The sequence below is a fragment of the Leuciscus leuciscus genome (genome assembly GCF_965113295.1).
Source record: "Leuciscus leuciscus genome assembly, chromosome: 16".
In the NCBI taxonomy this organism is placed as follows: domain Eukaryota; kingdom Metazoa; phylum Chordata; class Actinopteri; order Cypriniformes; family Leuciscidae; genus Leuciscus; species Leuciscus leuciscus.
The window spans coordinates 13,187,736-13,205,340 of record NC_138740.1 but is presented as its reverse complement, the minus strand read 5'-3'; the positions used below and the strand labels follow the sequence as shown (position 1 = coordinate 13,205,340).

Below are 17,605 nucleotides of genomic sequence, written 5' to 3'. Positions count from 1 at the left end.
TTATCATGTTGTATATGTTTTTATACATTTAAGCTATATGAAAGAAAGTAACAGACTTTGCAATCCGGATACGTAAACACTCCCAGTCAAGTCTTTGGTGAAAACTTCATGTTAAATCAACATACAATTTGAATGCTCATATTTCTATTCCTCTATCGTCATTTGTGAAGCTAATGTATAGGACAAATGATTTTCGCCTGTTACTTGTCTACACTCCTGAATTCCCTCTTCTGATTTTCCTGACCCCCGTCTAACTGGTCAAGTTTTCTTCATGTTGAACAACATTTAAACTTTTTTTTTTCTCTTTTTTTTTTACTGTATTCCTGTATAGAATTGTTAACTTAATTGTTTTCATGCTGCTCCTAGAGTCATTCCACTTCAGTATATTTCAGACAAATTATCAAGCAAAAGGGGGAAAAAATGTGTTGCCTTGTCAGAGATTTTAATTGTGCTGTAGTGCTTTGTACAGAATAAACAACAGTACACACTTGTTGCATCCTTGCTGCTGTTTTTATTACCTCCCTGTATATAGTTTGATCTAAATTGTATTTCATTTATTTATTGCATTTGCCAATCATTAATTGTCAGTAATCAAATGGGTGGGGAATTGAAGCTATTAAATCTCACAAAAAATGCTTTGGTCATATTTCACCCCAAATAAAAATTAATTCGATTTCACATAAAGATGATGAAACATCTTTTATGATCATTGACGTGTTTCGGATTGCAGCATTTATTTCATGACAATTAAGCACATTTCCACATGCAATTATTAGCCAACAATAATGCTGGAAAAAAAAAATTCTCATTACTGTAACACAAAACTATTCTATTTACATTGTAAACCAAGTATACATAATGGTAGACTTTGTTATACTGTACTTTATATATACTGATTATAATAATAAAACAATTATTTAATTTTTTATTGTCCAGACAGGATGATTTAATTTCTGTATTACAGTAATGATAATTTTAGCAGGACAATTGTCATGACAATAATTTCACAACGCAAAACTCTTGCAGCTAATTTCATTTCAATCTTCACTTTAATTCTTAATAAAACTGGGGTGAAGCTGTTTTATAATGTTCAATATACATGTATGTGTGTATATATATATATATATATATATAATAAATGAATATATTATTTTGGTGAGAGTATATCTTAAACAAAAATAAATAAATAACTTACATATGTGAGTGCAAGCAGGAATAGGCAGCAAAGGATGAATATGATATGTTGATAAAAAAATATTTTCCATGTTGAATTTAGGTGATTACTGCTCAAAGTTAAAAGATTGATTTACAGTATTGACACGAACATGCTAACCGCACACTGAATATTTTATTATTACAATATCTGATCGTTTGTAATGACTTGGGCTGCACAGCTTGTACTATTTTGATACATATTGGTAAAGATGGTCCGTATATGCATGAGGTGTTTAAGACCACATGCTTTAGTTTTTTTTTAAGTGACAATCTTCACGTAATCTCACAGTAAAATGTAACGTAGTAAATTAATATTGGGTCCTTCTTTCCTGTAGGATGCCCAGTGAAAATGGCACAATATCAGGATCTCTTTCACGAAAAACATTTTTTTTTGGCCAGTATTTAATACATTCACAATATGAACTGAGAGTGAAATAAGGCTGTAAAGTTCGCACAAACATGTCCACAACAGTTAGTGTCCCAGTTTACAATATCTTACCCATTCAGTCAAATTAAATAATAATAGAAATAGCTGTAAACATTAACATCACATTCATCAAATGCTGCACATCAACTCACTTTTGAAATGCAAGGATAGATCTATTATGTCAAACAGTCGACTGCAAATAATGGGCAACATGATACAGGAAACCTTGGGCTTGATTTTCAAACCGTAATATTTCCAGATATCAAATTCACCGTGATGTTAAAATGTTCAAGTGACCATAGTTGTAGTTATTAGCCTTTACCATTTTGACAGCATCATTATGATCCAAGAATATAATAATGGGAAACTGCCTTTTACTCTGTGATTTTCCACCCAATGAACATCCAAACCATTATCGTGAGAAAATGTTTGAACTGGTTTCAGATCTGTGAAAACTGCAACTTAAATAGCTTCAGTTTAGTGTGGGTGTATGCAACAAAACTGTTCATACATCAGTACAGCGTGACAAATGAAGGGTGTAAACATTACGATCCTCAAAAGATCTATAAAATGGAGACACTTTAAATTATAAAAAGTGATGAATCACTCAAGGCATAGTTTGTGAAAATTGGCAACGATCATCTCCATGCGATGGCATCTCTCCCTAAAGCTTGCTTGGTGTCTTTTTCTTTTTGGTAAAATGGATTGCCATGCACTGTTGATATTTGCTTCAGTCAATAGAAAAGGAAGAATCCTTGACCTTCTTCGTTTTCAAAAGCCCAATCTCAACATACTGCACAGCAAAAAAAGAAAAAAGAAAAAGCAAAACACTCCAGTGGATGCTTTGAGGAGTGTAAAAGACAGAGAGCCTCCAGTCATCCCAGAATAGATCATATGATACAGCAGTTTTTCCTGTGATAGGTCAGTTATGGCAGCAGTTGTCAAAATAAGAGTCCTTCTTTTGCCCGAGATCCACCCCCTTCTCTTCTGTGAGGATACAACACCAAATAAATAAATAAAATAAAAATAGACAATATCACATTATTTTAGCAATTCTATTCCTATTATTATTTACTTGCTTTAATGGTATTCGTAAATAAAATTATTATTAAATGCATTCAGAATTTGATGCATCAAAAGCTTTGGAAATTGCAGTGTCAATTAAAGCAAAATGCGTTCAATCGATAATGTAGAAAATTTACAAGAACATTGGTGTACATCTGTATATGAATAAGAATCTGTTATAAAATAAGCATTAAGGCCCGTTCACACCAAGGACAATAACTATTAGAGGATATCGACATGAAAAGTTCTTTTTTTGAGTGGTCTAAACTGTTTTTATACTATTTTATAATCATTCATAAAAAATAAAAAAAAATAAAAAAAATTGTATATATATATATATATATATATATGAAGAGTTCAGATGCAAAAGCCTCTAAGTGCCATCTGAAATTTTCTTCTAGAATGATAATTTTTATCAAGCTCATACAATTAAGTTCAGTAATTTCACTTAAATTACAATTAATAGGTATTTTCATTGTCATTTAAGTGAAATTACTGAACTTAATTATATGAGCTTGATAAAAATGATCATTCTAGAAGAAAATTTCAGATGGCACTTAGAGGCTTTTGCATCTGAACTCTTCATATATATACCGTATTTTCCGGACTATAAGTCGCTCCGGAGTATAAGTCGCATCAGTCAAAAAATGCGTCATGAAGAGGAAAAAAACATATATAAGTCGCACTGGACTATAAGTCGCATTTATTTAGAAATTTATTTTCACAAAATCCAAGACCAAGAACAGACATTTAATCTGGAAAGGCAAGTTATTCAACTACACAGTAGCACACAGAACAACAGGCTGAGTAGGTGTCCGGTGTGTTAACGCAACACATTAACAGTTATTCAGCTACACAATAGCATAAAGAACATATACCTGGGAGGCTGAATAGGCTAAATTAACATAAGCCAGCGAGTCCAACAAGCAAGTTACCAGTAAACAAGTTCACCAAGCTCCCGCGATCTCATTCCACATCATTTTCTTCATCATCCGTGTCGCTTCTGAACAACTCCGCCAACTAGAGCGCCCTCTCGCGGCTGTAGACGGTAATGTTTTCTTATGGTTCATCTCAGTCTGAATTAATTTTGATATATAAGTCGCACCTGAATATAAGTCGCAGGACCAGCCAAACTATGAAAAAAAGTGCGACTTATAGTCCGGAAAATACGGTATATATATACATACAGTATATATATATATATATACACACACACATACACTGACGGGACACTATTTTCAACAGGAATAACAGCTCGTTCTGCGCGTCATATGTCATTACGCTATTTCAACATCATTCCACATGCGCAGTCCTTTCAGTTTCGGTTTTCAATCCGATCAAGTCTTTACATGAAGGATTTTCAGTCTGATTGAGCCGTCAATCCGATTATTAACGGATTTTTGGTTGCATGTAAACGTAGCCAATCAGAATCCATTTCACGTTAAAGAGCTCAAGCATTTGAAGTGGCTTACGGCAAACCTGCGGCGCACGCTTAGAATAAACGGAGCGTTATTCTTCATTGGTGTGAACGCTAATGTAGTTATCGTTCTTGGTGTGAATGGGTCTTTCGGCATCTAAGCCCACGTAGGTTAGGCAGGTATTTCAAAGCCTGCAAATCTTTGCACATACATAAAGATATCATGAATGTTTTTCACCACAAAGACAAGCAATTTACCAAGGTCATTGTAGTGAAGTTTCTGTGCTTTTTCATGCCTATGGTAAGCATCAAGTAACTGACAGAGTGCTACATTAGTTAGCATGAAAGCTGATGTACCTGAAGCACACAGGACCAGGTGTATAGTGTAAAAAAATAAATGTGTTTTTTAAAGATTTATTTTTGAGAAAAACATTCCCACCTTGCATGATCTCTAAAGCACAGCTACTGAAATCATCAGCCACCTTCTGAAACACCTCATCTGTACGGGAATAAAAAAAATTAAGAAGTGAAACTTCTCGGTGTGTAATAGCGTGTTCCACATAAGTAGTGCTCGACAGAGCAGATACACTGAAGTATCACTTACCAACATTTTTTCCTGTTTTGCTGGAGGTCTCGAAATGTTGAGCACCTATTTCTGTAAAGAAAAGTTTGTTTTTTTCAAATTGTTTTGCAATGGTTGCATAACAATTTTTTTTTTAAAAGCAGCTAAATTCATGCTTACCATCTGCAAAGTCTTGAACATCATGGTAGTCTACTTGCCGCACACTTCGATCGGCTTCAATGAGGTCACTCTTGGTACCACACAAATATATCTTGCAGTGCTGAAATTAAAATAATGCGTCAATGAAGTGCTGAATAATCTTAAGGCGTTCCTGTTGTTGTGAGACATGGGTATATTTTACCTCTTCACAGTTCTGTAACTCCTTCACCCAGAACCTGGCCCTTTTAAAACTGCTGCTGTCAGTCAGATCTAAGTGCAAAAGTGAGACAACCACATATTTAAGATAAAAATGTAATGTTTTCCAACTTTTCTCTTGCAAGGGACTCATTTCCTTATGATTATTTCCATGTACACTACCATGCAAACGTTTGGAGTTGGATATCTGTTATTTTAAATCATAATACTATTTCACACTATTATGGTTTAATATATATAATAATATACTGTAGTTTTAATTAAATAAATGCAGCCTTGTTGAGCTTCTTTCAAAAACATAAAAGACTAATTTTGAAATACAAACATATTTATAATGTATGAGAAATGCTCACCAAGCCTGCATTTATTTGATCCAACATACAGAAATGTTGTGAAATATTATTACAATTTAAAATAATGGTTTTCTATCTGCATCATTACTTCAGTCTTCAGTGTCACATGATCTTTCAGAAATCATTCTAATATGCTGATTTATTATCAATGTTGGAAACAGTTGTGCTGCTTAATATTTTGTATAACCTGTGATACTTTTTTTCAGGATACTTTGATGAATAAAAAGTACAAAAAAAACTATAAAAAAACCTAGCATTTAATTAAAATAGAAATCTTTTGTAACAATATACACTACCGTTCAAAACTTTGGGGTCAGTAATTTTTTTCTTTTTTTCTTTTTTTGTTGAAATAAATTAATACTTTTATTCAGCAAGGATGTGTTAAATCAATTAAAAAAGTGATAGTAAAGATTAAAAAAGTGATAGTAAAGATTTATGTTGTTAAAAAAGATTTCTATTTTGAATAAATGCTGTTCTTTTCAACTTTTTATTAATCAATGAATCCTGAAAAAAGTATCACAGGTTCCTAAAAATAATAAGCCACACAACTGTATCCAACATTGATAATAAATAAGCATGTTACAATGATTTCTGGAAGATCAAAGGATAATGAAAAATTAAGCTTTGCATCACAGAAATAAATGATATTTTAAAGGATATTAAAATAGAAATCCATTATATATATATATATATATATATATATAACTGACTGGTCTAAAATGTGTTATATATATATATATAAACATAAACATTTTAGACAAGTCAAAAAAAAAAAAAACTATCACGTGAACAAAAAATTCAATTACATGAATTGAACATATTTCGTAATATTTCGTTATTTTAACACATTTTAACTTTGACAATAATTGTTTTTGTCTCCCAAACTTTTAAGTAGCCCTGATTAACTTAGAACTTATTTGAACCAAACACATGAACTGCCTTGCAGGACTGGTAACTACTGTAAAACAGACACAGAGTGAGCAAGTATGAGCCGTTTACTTGCTCACCGTCACCTGACTAGACTAGCTGCCACATCCTGCATTCTTTCCACAAAAAAGCCACTTTCCGTGTCAAACTGTGAGAGAGGGATATACCATAGCAGACGATGGCAGCACGGGCTCCTCTGTAATAGATTCTGCTCATGGCCTCGTAACGTTCAGACCCAGCAGTGTCCTGAGATGAAGGAAAACACATGAAGTCACTAATAAGTGGTCGACAAGCGTATATGAAGACCCTAGTAACAACACTTACCCATATTCCCAGCGTTATCACTTTGTCATTGACATTGAGGGCTTTTGCAACAAACGCAGCCCCTATAGTCTTAATGAGACAAAAACAAATGAACACGTCACGCCTAGCCACATCATATCAGATCATTGACATCAGTGGAAGGAATGGTGGCTTTACCTGTGCAGCTGGTTTATGTGACACATGATTAAAGACAGCTGATACCCAGTACATCTTACACAAAAATGTCTTTACTGAGAACAAACAATCTCAGAAGATGTATTAGTTATGGCCCTAATGACCATAACTAATTACTTCTTCAGGTTTCTATGCAAACGCATGCTTACATTTTGATAAGGTCCAACAAGAAAGCGGCGATGTACGTATCTCTCCACCAGGCTGGTTTTGCCCACACTCTCCTTGCCAAGCATGACCACCTTAGCGTCCACTCGCATGGCAGTCATGATTATTTTGGTTTGTAGAAAAAGACACTAAAAAACAACAACAACAAAACAAAACATGGGTCAATTGTGTAGACATTATATATACACTCTAAATATGTACAGGATATCCATTGTGAAAATGAAGTGTGCTTAATTGTTTTGAATGTGTTCTTGTAGTGTACTTCAAATCTTGAAGGTATATTTAAAAGAAAATGTACTCGCAGTAATATAATATTAATGAATAAAAGGCCACTTAAGTGTCCTTAAAGAGAGTAAACTTACATGACTGTTTCTTAATACGTACACCTTTAAAAAAGTACACTTTGCAATAATGTCAAATTAAAAGTTTTTCTTTGAAGTACATTTTAAATGTTTAGCTGTGTTTATGTAGTATACTTATGTTGATGTGTTGACTAAGATGGTAAAGCACATTTGACGTTAATTTTAAATATAGTAAATTTACAACATCATTATTACAAATGTGTAATTATAAAGGAATTTAAACAAATGACAAAGGTTTTTACCAAAAATTATTTGTCAGTAACGTTACATCATGCAGTACACTTTAATCATATTTGAAAGAAAATATAATTACGAAATTAAATATAAAGATAAACTTCTTTTAACTTAAGTAACGTATGCCAAAAAACACAGTTGGTTACATTCAAGAGTATTTAATATAAATTTAAATTATACAACATTCTCAAGTGTCCGAGAACATTACGTTCAGATAGCATTATGTATATTACTTTCGACATAAATAGTATGCTTTTTAATATGCTTAAAGTGTTGTAGTAAAGAAATCAGAGCTAGCTTTGGCTAATGCGCAGTTTCAGTTTATCAAGCAAAATATTATCCATATGAAACACACTAGAGGTTTGTTGACCTTCTCATATTTTTCACTCACCTGTGTATCAGTTGACGGGACTTCAGGGCGACTTTACTGACAGATGAACACTGTAACTGGGTGGCTAATGGTTCAGTTAGCAATCCAGACTGATGTGCCAGTGAAAACTCCTAATAATACTACAGTTAAAGACTACTTGATGAATAAATACATAAGCAGCAGCGAATCACACAAGACACCTCGAACTGAGGACACGGTCAAAATTAAAATATTCAGTGATTTGTTCACCTTAAAACGATAGAAAAACAAACAGCTTAGATTTCAACATCACTAAATACAGCAGAGCTAGATAATTTCCGAGCCATGTTTCTCCCGTTAACAAGGGACAACTACAGTAAATGGTCTGACAGATGTTAGACGTATTCGGTGGAAGAGGAACTGTAGTGTGTCTAGCTATCTGGAATAAACTAGTGTGTGTTTTTTTGTTTATATAGAGGAGGATGTGACTTCACTAGGGTCAGTGGTTGTGTTTCAAATGGCCATGTATGAATCGGGAAACAATTGTTCTTAAGAGTCGGAACTGTTCGTTGATGGGTCAGAGTGAATCAGTTACAGCGTTTCTGGGGGTTTTGTCTGGAATAAAACGTACTGGAAATATGTTTACAACTTAATTTATGTTTATGAGTTACAACTATGTATAGTGCAAAACGTGCAAAACTATTTCGCACGCAAAATTCTAGCATTGTTTAATGTAAAGGCTTAACGTTATTGAATTTAGGTTCAAAATATATTTTAATAAGTTAAATCGTGACTGTAACGAATTGAACTTGGACAAATTAAATTTGTACAAATTCTCGTTAACAATACCTAATCGAAAAACATAATATAGCTTTACTGTAACGTTTAACGCTTGTAATATGCTATTTTTAAAATCAATTGCTTGAAACGAACTGTTCGAAAGAACCGAGTCGCAGAAATGATTCAGACGTCCTATTACTATAGGCACGTGCTGCAGTTTGGGCGCGTTGATTGTCTAAACCGCTGCTGATTGGTTCCTCGAGTCACTTGACGCGTCACAGTAGGCTGGATCTCTCTGTGATTGGTTGCTTGCATCCGCCACTCATCCTTTCTTCATCCCGAGTGGCTGCGCTGCTTCGGCACCGCCCATGGTGGCCAAAATGCGGTCTAGGTAGTCGACTCCATAGACTCTGTACGTTTGAAACACAACCGAACCGAGGCTTCAGGGGGAGGAGAAGCTGAGTTCATGTGAAAATGGCGTCTCCGAAAACAGTGCCTAAAGATGCACAGGTAAATAATGAATCAGAAACGGTTTTATCGCTGTGCTGTGCACCATTAATTGTTATTTAACAATAGTGATTAAAGCAGCATGATTAAAGAGCGACTGTGCATTTTATTCATCTTACTTATTCTTGTTTGTGCACATACATGCGCTAGCACGCTAACTGGTCCACTGACTGTGTCTGTAATGCAGTGGTTTGAGTTTCAATTTGGCGCGGTTCTAACACGTTGTGTTATAATTTGCCATATTTTTTGGGAATATAAAGGTTTTGCATGTATGATTTATTTACAAATGTAAAGTAAGATGTGCACGGGCTGCAAAGAACCTGCAACAGAGTCGAATTGATGCTAATATAGTATGCATAATATTTCCTTTTCCCATTGTTTGCTTTCTTATTTTATTATTATTATTATTATCTTTATTATCTTTAAAGGTTATGATGCAGATTCTGAAAGACATGGGGGTCACGGAGTACGAGCCTAGAGTGATCAATCAAATGCTGGAGTTTACATACAGTAAGTCAGGATGCCTTTAATGAAATCAAAATTGACAATGTTTATTTGTTCATTGAACATTGCAACATTTATTATGAATGATTTATCCATGCAAGTCATTCTTTTTTTATGCATGTGCTCTCTTAACCTTTAATCAAAATAACTTGCAACGACATCACTTCTCTGATGACGTGTTTAGTGGCGCAAGGGCGGGACAACCTGTCGCTCACATGACATCACATCACAGCAATGGCAAACCACAACAATCCAATCTAGTCCCCGTCCCGCCCTTCGTTTATTCTTGTTCAAGAAGCCACTTCACTCAGATGTACGGAAGAAAAGACTATCGCAACTTCCGCTTCATGCCAACTTTTAAGTATATTGCTAAATGCATTAAGAGAAAATGTTAACGCACTCCAGCAATAACCTTTCTGTACTAGTAAATCGCCCAATAACATTTTAACGTTTTTCTACAGGATATGTAACCACTATTATTGAGGATGCAAAAATATATTCCACCCATGCCAAGAAGTCCAGTGTGGATGCAGATGACATAAGGTTAGCAATCCAGTGTCGAGTGGATCAGTCGTTCACATCTCCTCCGCCACGAGATGTAAGTCTCTCTTGATGACTAATTCATAACTCATATGTGACTTCTGGTAATTAATTAACAGTGCTGTTTGGTCCATGGTTTCAGTTTCTGTTGGACATTGCAAGGCAGAAGAACCAAACCCCTCTGCCACTGATCAAACCGTACACCGGTCCACGTCTTCCACCAGACCGCTACTGTCTCACCGCACCAAACTACAGACTGAAGTCCCTGCAGAAAAAGGTATTACTTTAGCTTTAGTCTGTCTGGTCAAAGTTTTGGATTTGGTGATCTATGGATATAGAGATTTCTTACTACAGTTATTGTATCAAACTTTTTTGGCTTAGAGGCCCACCTTTTATCCATGACAATATTCAAAACTATAGTTTTGTTTTTCAAAACTTATTTTGTTTTTAATCTACGGGATTATCTATTTTCTGTTGATAAAAATAAAAAGATATTATTGTTATGATTTAAGGTTTCCAAAATGTTTTAGAAGCTGAATGTTTTTCATGGATCCCAAATCTTTTCACCAAAGTAATGAACAAGAGTGTAGTCACAATTTTCAGTGAAGGTTTGCGGGGGAAAAAGGTCCATCCATAGAGTATGTAGAAAGCCCTGCTCACAAAGAAGTCACTTTTCAAATCGGGCAAGCTTTGTTGGCCAACACGGAGAATTCACATGATTGCAAAACCCATTGCAAAATCTATGGGGAATATTTTTTTTTTACCTCCACGTGGAATTCACAGAAAAATGGTAAATGTGACTGCATCATATGAATATATATAATTATTATAATAATAATAATAATTATATATAATAATTTTTTTACTATATAGATTGAATTCTTTAAATGCATATGGTATTTTATTCATTTACATGCCCTTTCCAAGTAACCAGCATTATTTTAGTATCTTTGAAATACTATTATAGTTTTATTAATATTTAGAAATTGTTTATATATATATATATATATATATATATATATATATATCACACGCGCACACACACGAAAGAAGAGTTTGGTTGCAAAATGCAACAAATCGATGTTGATTAATTGTAAAAATGTGTTTTCTTTACCAAGAAAGTGGCAAGATGAAAACCACTATTTTCTGTTTCAAACTTTCACATAGCATTTTTAGGTTATAATAACATAAAAAAATTCAAATCCAGATTTAGATTTTCAAAGATTTATTATAAAAAACGGATAATCCCCCCCCCCCAAAATGCAATAAATCCATGAAAATTGTTTCCCCCCAAAATACAATTAATCCATTGAATCAATATAAAAGTTATTTTTCACATTGAAACTGTTGAAAATACACAACAAATTAAGTTTATTAGTATAATAATTAGGGATGTCCCGATACCACTTTTTCACTTCCGATACGATACCGATGTCGCAGCTTTGGCTATTGGCCGATACCGATATCAATCCGATATTTTTATTTTATTCTTGAACTAATACTACTAATAATAAAATATATGGAAGCACTTTGCATAATTAGCCACATAAAAACATCTCACTCAAATGGAGAACAAATACTTCTCCAGTATATAGCTAGTCCACAACAGCAGCTGATAATGAAAGACTGCCAAACTTTATTCAAAAGACCCTGAGATATGTTTGGTAACCTGAATGAATTTAAAATTAATTTGCTATATTTTAGATCAATATATTTGTTTCCTTAAAATTTTAATTAACTTTAACTTTATTCTCATCTGAATTATAAATAGTTTATTTCTGTATAAAATAATACTACATTTAAAAACACATTTGATCTTCTTTTTTTAATCAATGTAGAATGTGTAAATTAAAAATAAACAGATTAGTGCTCTGTTTTAGGACAAGAAATGAAAACCAATGCAATATGATGAATGTCCAAAAGATGAGATCATTTTTGCTTTTAAACAGTGTGTGTGTGTGTGTGTCTGTGTGTGTGTGATTTTGGTTGGGTGACAGTTACAGTTTGACAAGAGTTTACAGTTTGACAAAAGCACAATGTTGTGTTTTACACAAATATAAGTAGGCTAAACACTTTTTGCAGTTTTAATGATGTCCTGTATGAAAATGACGGAGTATGTTTTTCGATCGCGCCCGTGCCTCTCTCTCTCTGACACACACACACACACACACACACACACACACACACATTCCAGCATTGCAATCTTGACATCGCAGCCTGTTCATTTTGCTGCATTCACACCAAACGCGAATAGAGCGTCAAATTCGCGTCTAGTTCGATGATTGAACAGTTTGAATCCATTCGCGCGCCCAAAGCGAATAGGACGCGCCGCGCGCGTATAATGATAAAGCGAGCATTTGAAGCAATATAGACGCGCGTTCAGAGCTAAGGCAGGGCTACAGATTAGGTGTCCGTCCCTAAAGAACCCGCATATGTCTATGCGCGTATCTAACAGTATCGTTAGTTCCGTATTACATTAAATAATGTGCACGCGAGTTTTATTTATTTTTATACCGTCTATTCTCTGTGTAAATCCATGCACCAAACGTACGTTCAGTACGAATACATGTACCATTCCACCCCTAATAGGTATCGTATCGGATAATTTTTTTTCTCCCCTCCGATATCCGATCTAGCGTTTTGGGCCAGTATCGGCACGATACCGATGCCGTGGATCGGATCGGGACATCCCTAATAATAATATTAGTATCATATTTTTTGTAAGTTTCACATACAAAAAAAAACGTACTCTGTCATATTAAGAACACTGTAAAGAAGATTCACATATTGTAGTATACATTTTATATCACTTGCCGAAACCACCACAGGTTCATCAATGCCGTCAAATTTATTCCTTTTTTTTTTTTTTTTTTTGATCGAAAAGTACAAAGTAGATAAGAAAAACTAGGAAGCCGGGTGTATTTAAAACGCCGCGGTTACTGTTTACAGTGCTACAATGCATGGAATGGTGCGCTGTGATTGGTTGAGCGAATGTATCGCATTCTGCAGAGAAGGGAAACTGGCGTTTGGAAAGAAAGGGAGAAAATGTGACAGAATAACATGGCGGATATCGCATTTTATGTAAAATTTTAAATTGACTTTTCGATACCGACCAGATACAATACTTATTTTTGTAGGAACTCAATTTAAAAAAAAAAAAGTTTATCGCATTTTGGCTTTTTTAAATTTTATATATAAATTTTATATATATATATATAAAAACACCTTTTTATTTATATTTATATATATATATATATATATAAAAAAAGGTGTTTATCGCATTTTGGAACCAAACTCTATATGTGTGTGTGTATATATATATATATATATATATACACACACACATATATAGAGTTTGGTTCCAAAATGCGATAAACACCTATAAGTATACAAAATACAAAAATAAGTATTGTATCTGGTCAGTATTGAAAAGTCAAACAAAACATTACCTAAAATAAAAATGATGTGTGTGTGTGTATTATAATACACACACACACATCATTTTTATTTTAGGTAATGTTTTGTTTCAAGTAATGACAATAATTTTTGTGGTTTTAGTTTTTTTATAGTCGAGTTTTTATTTCGACTATAATAAACCTGATAGTAACTTTTAAAATTTGGGTCTCTTCATATCTAGGTTTTTCTAGACTGTGTGAAATCCTGGGCCCGTATTCATAAAGATTCTAAGAATCCTCTCAGAAAACTCTTAATTTAGCTTAAAAACTTTTACGTAGGAGTCTTAGCTTAAGAGCAATTCGGGACCGATCTGAGAGCAACTCTGAGTAAGGAAAAGACAAAAACTTTCATCTTAGTGAGGAGGCGGGGTTGACCCCGTTGCTATGTATGACACAATCTTTTGAAGACTGTGATTGGTTGGTTGTCCAAAAAAAAAAAAAAAAAAGTGATTTTAAGTATAGGGTCTATTCTAAGCCTTCACTTTGAAATTACATGCGTATTTTTTCCTATTTGACCGTTCACACACACACACACACACACACACACACACACACACACACACACACACACACACACACACACACACACACACACACACACACACACATTATATATGTGTATATAAATCCTTTTTAGTTTTATTTACCATGGTATGGTAATAATGTATCATGCATGCTGTTAATTTCCTATAAGGTATTTGCTTGGCTTAGAATGATAAAAATTGTTCCACTCTTTCCAATTATTTTCCACTGATTGCTGGCATGTCTATTTAAGTGGTGGTTTGAATGTTGGTTTTAATGTATCAAACATGGAATTTTCCCAGCTGCCAAATATCGTAATGTAGTGATTACTTTCATTTCTGGCGCTATGGCATTTCTGTGCAGTGTTGGAGATATTAGCGTGTCTCTAATAAGATCAGTCACAAACACGATCCCTGCACGATCTAGCGTCTTATTAACTCACTGTCATTCATTGTCTGCAACACATTTCTTCTCCCTCTTCGTCTTTCTGCCATTTTCTCCTCTGCTAAAGAAACTCTTAAGCCTCTTAAAAGTCCTCGTCCGTGCTCCTAACAATTTTGACCTTAAGACCTCTTTTAAGGGTTAAGATGCTTTCTGAATTACTTTTTTTCTTTACTAGGATTTTTTCTTTAATTTTAAGAGTAAACGCCCACATTTCTAAGAATTTTCTTAGAATTGTGTCACTAGGAGCTACTTTTTGCATTAAGATTCTTTATGAATACGGGCCCTGGTTCTTAACATGAAACTAACAGATGTACTGTCTGATATGGTTCTGATTTGCATGTTTAGGTGTCTTCGTCCACGGGCAGGATAACAGTGCCACGGTTGAGCGTGGGAGCAGTGTCCAGTAGGCCAAGCACTCCAACTCTTGGTCAGTTATTCCAAATACTTCCTGTATAAACTGAAACATCTCTAACATCTAAAGGCACTGAGTTTTCAGGACACTTTGCATGCTCACGATTTCCAGCATACATTCATTGAGCTATTTGTAGATACATAATAATACACAAGCTATTAGTAGTTTTCCTTTGTTCTCTTTGGTGAACGAGCAAAATCTAAAACTCAATTTTCAGGATCCTCGTGTTTTTCAGGTACTCCATCAGTGCAGACAGTGGGGACCAAAGTGGGAACACCTGTGTCACTGACCGGCCAGCGCTTCACCGTTCAGATCCCCAACTCACAGGCTGCCTCTGTCAAATCAGGTACAGTTTCCACCGTAGAACAAGCAGTTCTCTTTGTATGATCTTCTTGTATATTAAGGACCATGTGGAAGATTTTGTGCCAAATCAGTGAGCAGGTCAAAAGTTAAGCTATTAATTGAACTACAGTACCTGTCAAAAAACAGTACCTGTTTTTTTGTGGAAACAATGATACCATTCAAACATTTGTGGTAAGATCTAAAACAAAAAAGGAGAGAGAGAAATTAGTACTTTTTATTCATCATTGAAGGGGACCTAATGGCGCTTTTCCATTACCAGTACCAGCTCAACTTGACTCGCCTCGGCTCGCTTTTCGCTCAGTTTTCCATTGCAGATAGTACCTCCACAATAGTACCTGGTCGTCATAGCGACGCCACAGGAAACTGGCGTGACGTAATCTTCTACGCAACACACACCCGCTACCCACACACACAGGACAATGGAGGAAATCGCATCTGGCGCGTGCAATGATGACGCAGTGAATAGTGACGATTCTCTCTGACCAATCAGCAGTCTGCTGTGTTTTCACATCACATTTTAGTATCGCCTCAGCTCGCTCAGAACCTCGCCGGAGGTGGTACGAAAAAAGTACCTGGAAGCAGGTACAGGTACAACTTTTACACAGTGGAAAACCAAACAAAGGCGAGTCGAGGCGAGCTGGTACTGTGTAGTAGAAAAGCGCCATAATATGCAAAATTCACTTTTATATTGTTTGTGAACAGAATAATGGGTACACAATCACCCTGTTGTGGTAAAAATTCATCCACTCCGTTTGTTATTTTCCCCATAAATCTGAAACTGTCTCAAAACGAGCCATTCAGGAATGTGCTCCAGTGTGACATCACACATGCCCCGCCCACGACTGGTGACAGAATCTGCCCTATTAGCTTAGCTCCTCCCCTCAGTGAACTGTACACAGTCCGCCATGTTTATCTCCTCGCCAGAGCATTTAACAGCAGCATTCGAGTAAGAAATATAAAGCTATAGTTATTCATTCAAGAGCAGTGAGTGAATTTCTGTTTTTCTTTTGTTGTTTGATTCCTTTTAATAACATATATAGCAGTAGGTACTGTATATTACGCTGCTTTCACTTTAATACACAGATCCAATATACACATGTCATTTCTTTCCTTGCCGTTTACGTTCACAGACATAACCGACTGTTTGTGAACTTGGTCAAAAACTCAGTTTAAGCGCAATAAGACGTGAAAGAGAACGTAGTTTAATTCTCACGAGACTGACATCCAGCTTTCTGTGCGCGAGCTTCGGATGTGTGCACTCAGAAAACCATATATCAGAAGTTTAGACTGATATGGCTTTAAAGCACATGCAGATAATAAACTATGATGATGATGAACTGAAATATCAAATAAATGCTGCTCATTGAACTATCTATTCATCAAAGAATCCTGAAAAAAGTATGTCCATTTCCAAAAAAATGTTAAGCAGTACAACCGTTTTCAACATTGATAGTAATAATAACAATAAATGTTTCTTGAGCACCAAATCAGCATATTAGAATGGTTTCTGAAGAATTGTGTGACACTGAAGACTGGAGTTATGATGCTGAAAATTCATCTTTGCCATCCCTGGAATAAATGGCATTTTAAAATAAATTCAAGTAGAAACCTGTTCTTTTAATTTGTAATATTTCACAATATTACTGAGAGACTTATTTCAAAAACACTTTAAAAAGAACTTTTGACAGAAATAAAAACATGACAGGCTTTAAGAACATGTAGTGAATTACAGAGTGAATTATTTAATTTGTTTTCATTCACAGCTACTCCTACCACTCCCACGGTTCAGAATGTCCTCATCAACCCCTCTCTCATCGGCTCCAAGAACATCCTCATTACTACCAATATGGTGTCGCAGAATTCATCTAGTGACTCTACGTCTCTTAAGAGGAAGCATGAAGATGAGGATGACTATGATGCTTTATGACCTGCTGTTGTTTCTTACTAGTATGGAAGCAAAAGTGATCATGTAAATAAGCATTTGATAACTCTGAATTTGCCTTTCAGTAGTATTGTCTTGTTTAGAATATTACCATTGCATATTACCATGTATTGTTAATTTTTGTAAGTAAAAAATCTAATTAAAATGATACATTTTGTGTTTTGTTGTTTTTATGTTTCACAGACTT

At 34.8% G+C, this 17,605-nt stretch overlaps 2 protein-coding genes across 5 annotated transcripts; one reads left to right on the top strand and one right to left on the bottom strand.

Annotated features, from left to right (window-relative positions):
• Positions 1-494: 494 nt before the first annotated feature.
• Positions 495-8,441, bottom strand: rab24 (RAB24, member RAS oncogene family). 3 transcript variants are annotated; one of them, XM_082140669.1, is made up of 9 exons: positions 7,992-8,438; positions 6,989-7,132; positions 6,666-6,734; positions 6,509-6,587; positions 5,048-5,115; positions 4,867-4,966; positions 4,729-4,779; positions 4,564-4,623; positions 495-2,626 (listed from the first exon to the last, which is right to left on the bottom strand). In XM_082140669.1, exons 2-9 carry the CDS (start codon positions 7,103-7,105, stop codon positions 2,565-2,567), a joined length of 606 nt encoding a protein of 201 aa, XP_081996795.1. In that variant the 5' UTR covers positions 7,106-7,132; positions 7,992-8,438; the 3' UTR covers positions 495-2,564. The 3 variants fall into 3 exon arrangements, with proteins under 3 accessions (XP_081996795.1, XP_081996794.1, XP_081996793.1); XM_082140668.1 differs by having other exon boundaries at positions 495-2,629; positions 7,992-8,435; XM_082140667.1 differs by having other exon boundaries at positions 495-2,629; positions 6,509-6,734; positions 7,992-8,441.
• Positions 8,442-9,086: 645 nt separating this feature from the next.
• Positions 9,087-17,566, top strand: taf9 (TAF9 RNA polymerase II, TATA box binding protein (TBP)-associated factor). Of its 2 annotated transcripts, none has more exons than XM_082141448.1 (7): positions 9,087-9,239; positions 9,665-9,746; positions 10,202-10,338; positions 10,423-10,557; positions 15,047-15,128; positions 15,331-15,459; positions 17,240-17,566. In XM_082141448.1, the coding sequence occupies exons 1-7, from the start codon at positions 9,204-9,206 to the stop codon at positions 17,401-17,403; spliced, it is 765 nt and encodes a 254-aa protein (XP_081997574.1). In that variant the 5' UTR covers positions 9,087-9,203; the 3' UTR covers positions 17,404-17,566. The 2 variants fall into 2 exon arrangements, with proteins under 2 accessions (XP_081997574.1, XP_081997575.1); XM_082141449.1 differs by having other exon boundaries at positions 9,088-9,239; positions 15,349-15,459.
• Positions 17,567-17,605: the final 39 nt, after the last annotated feature.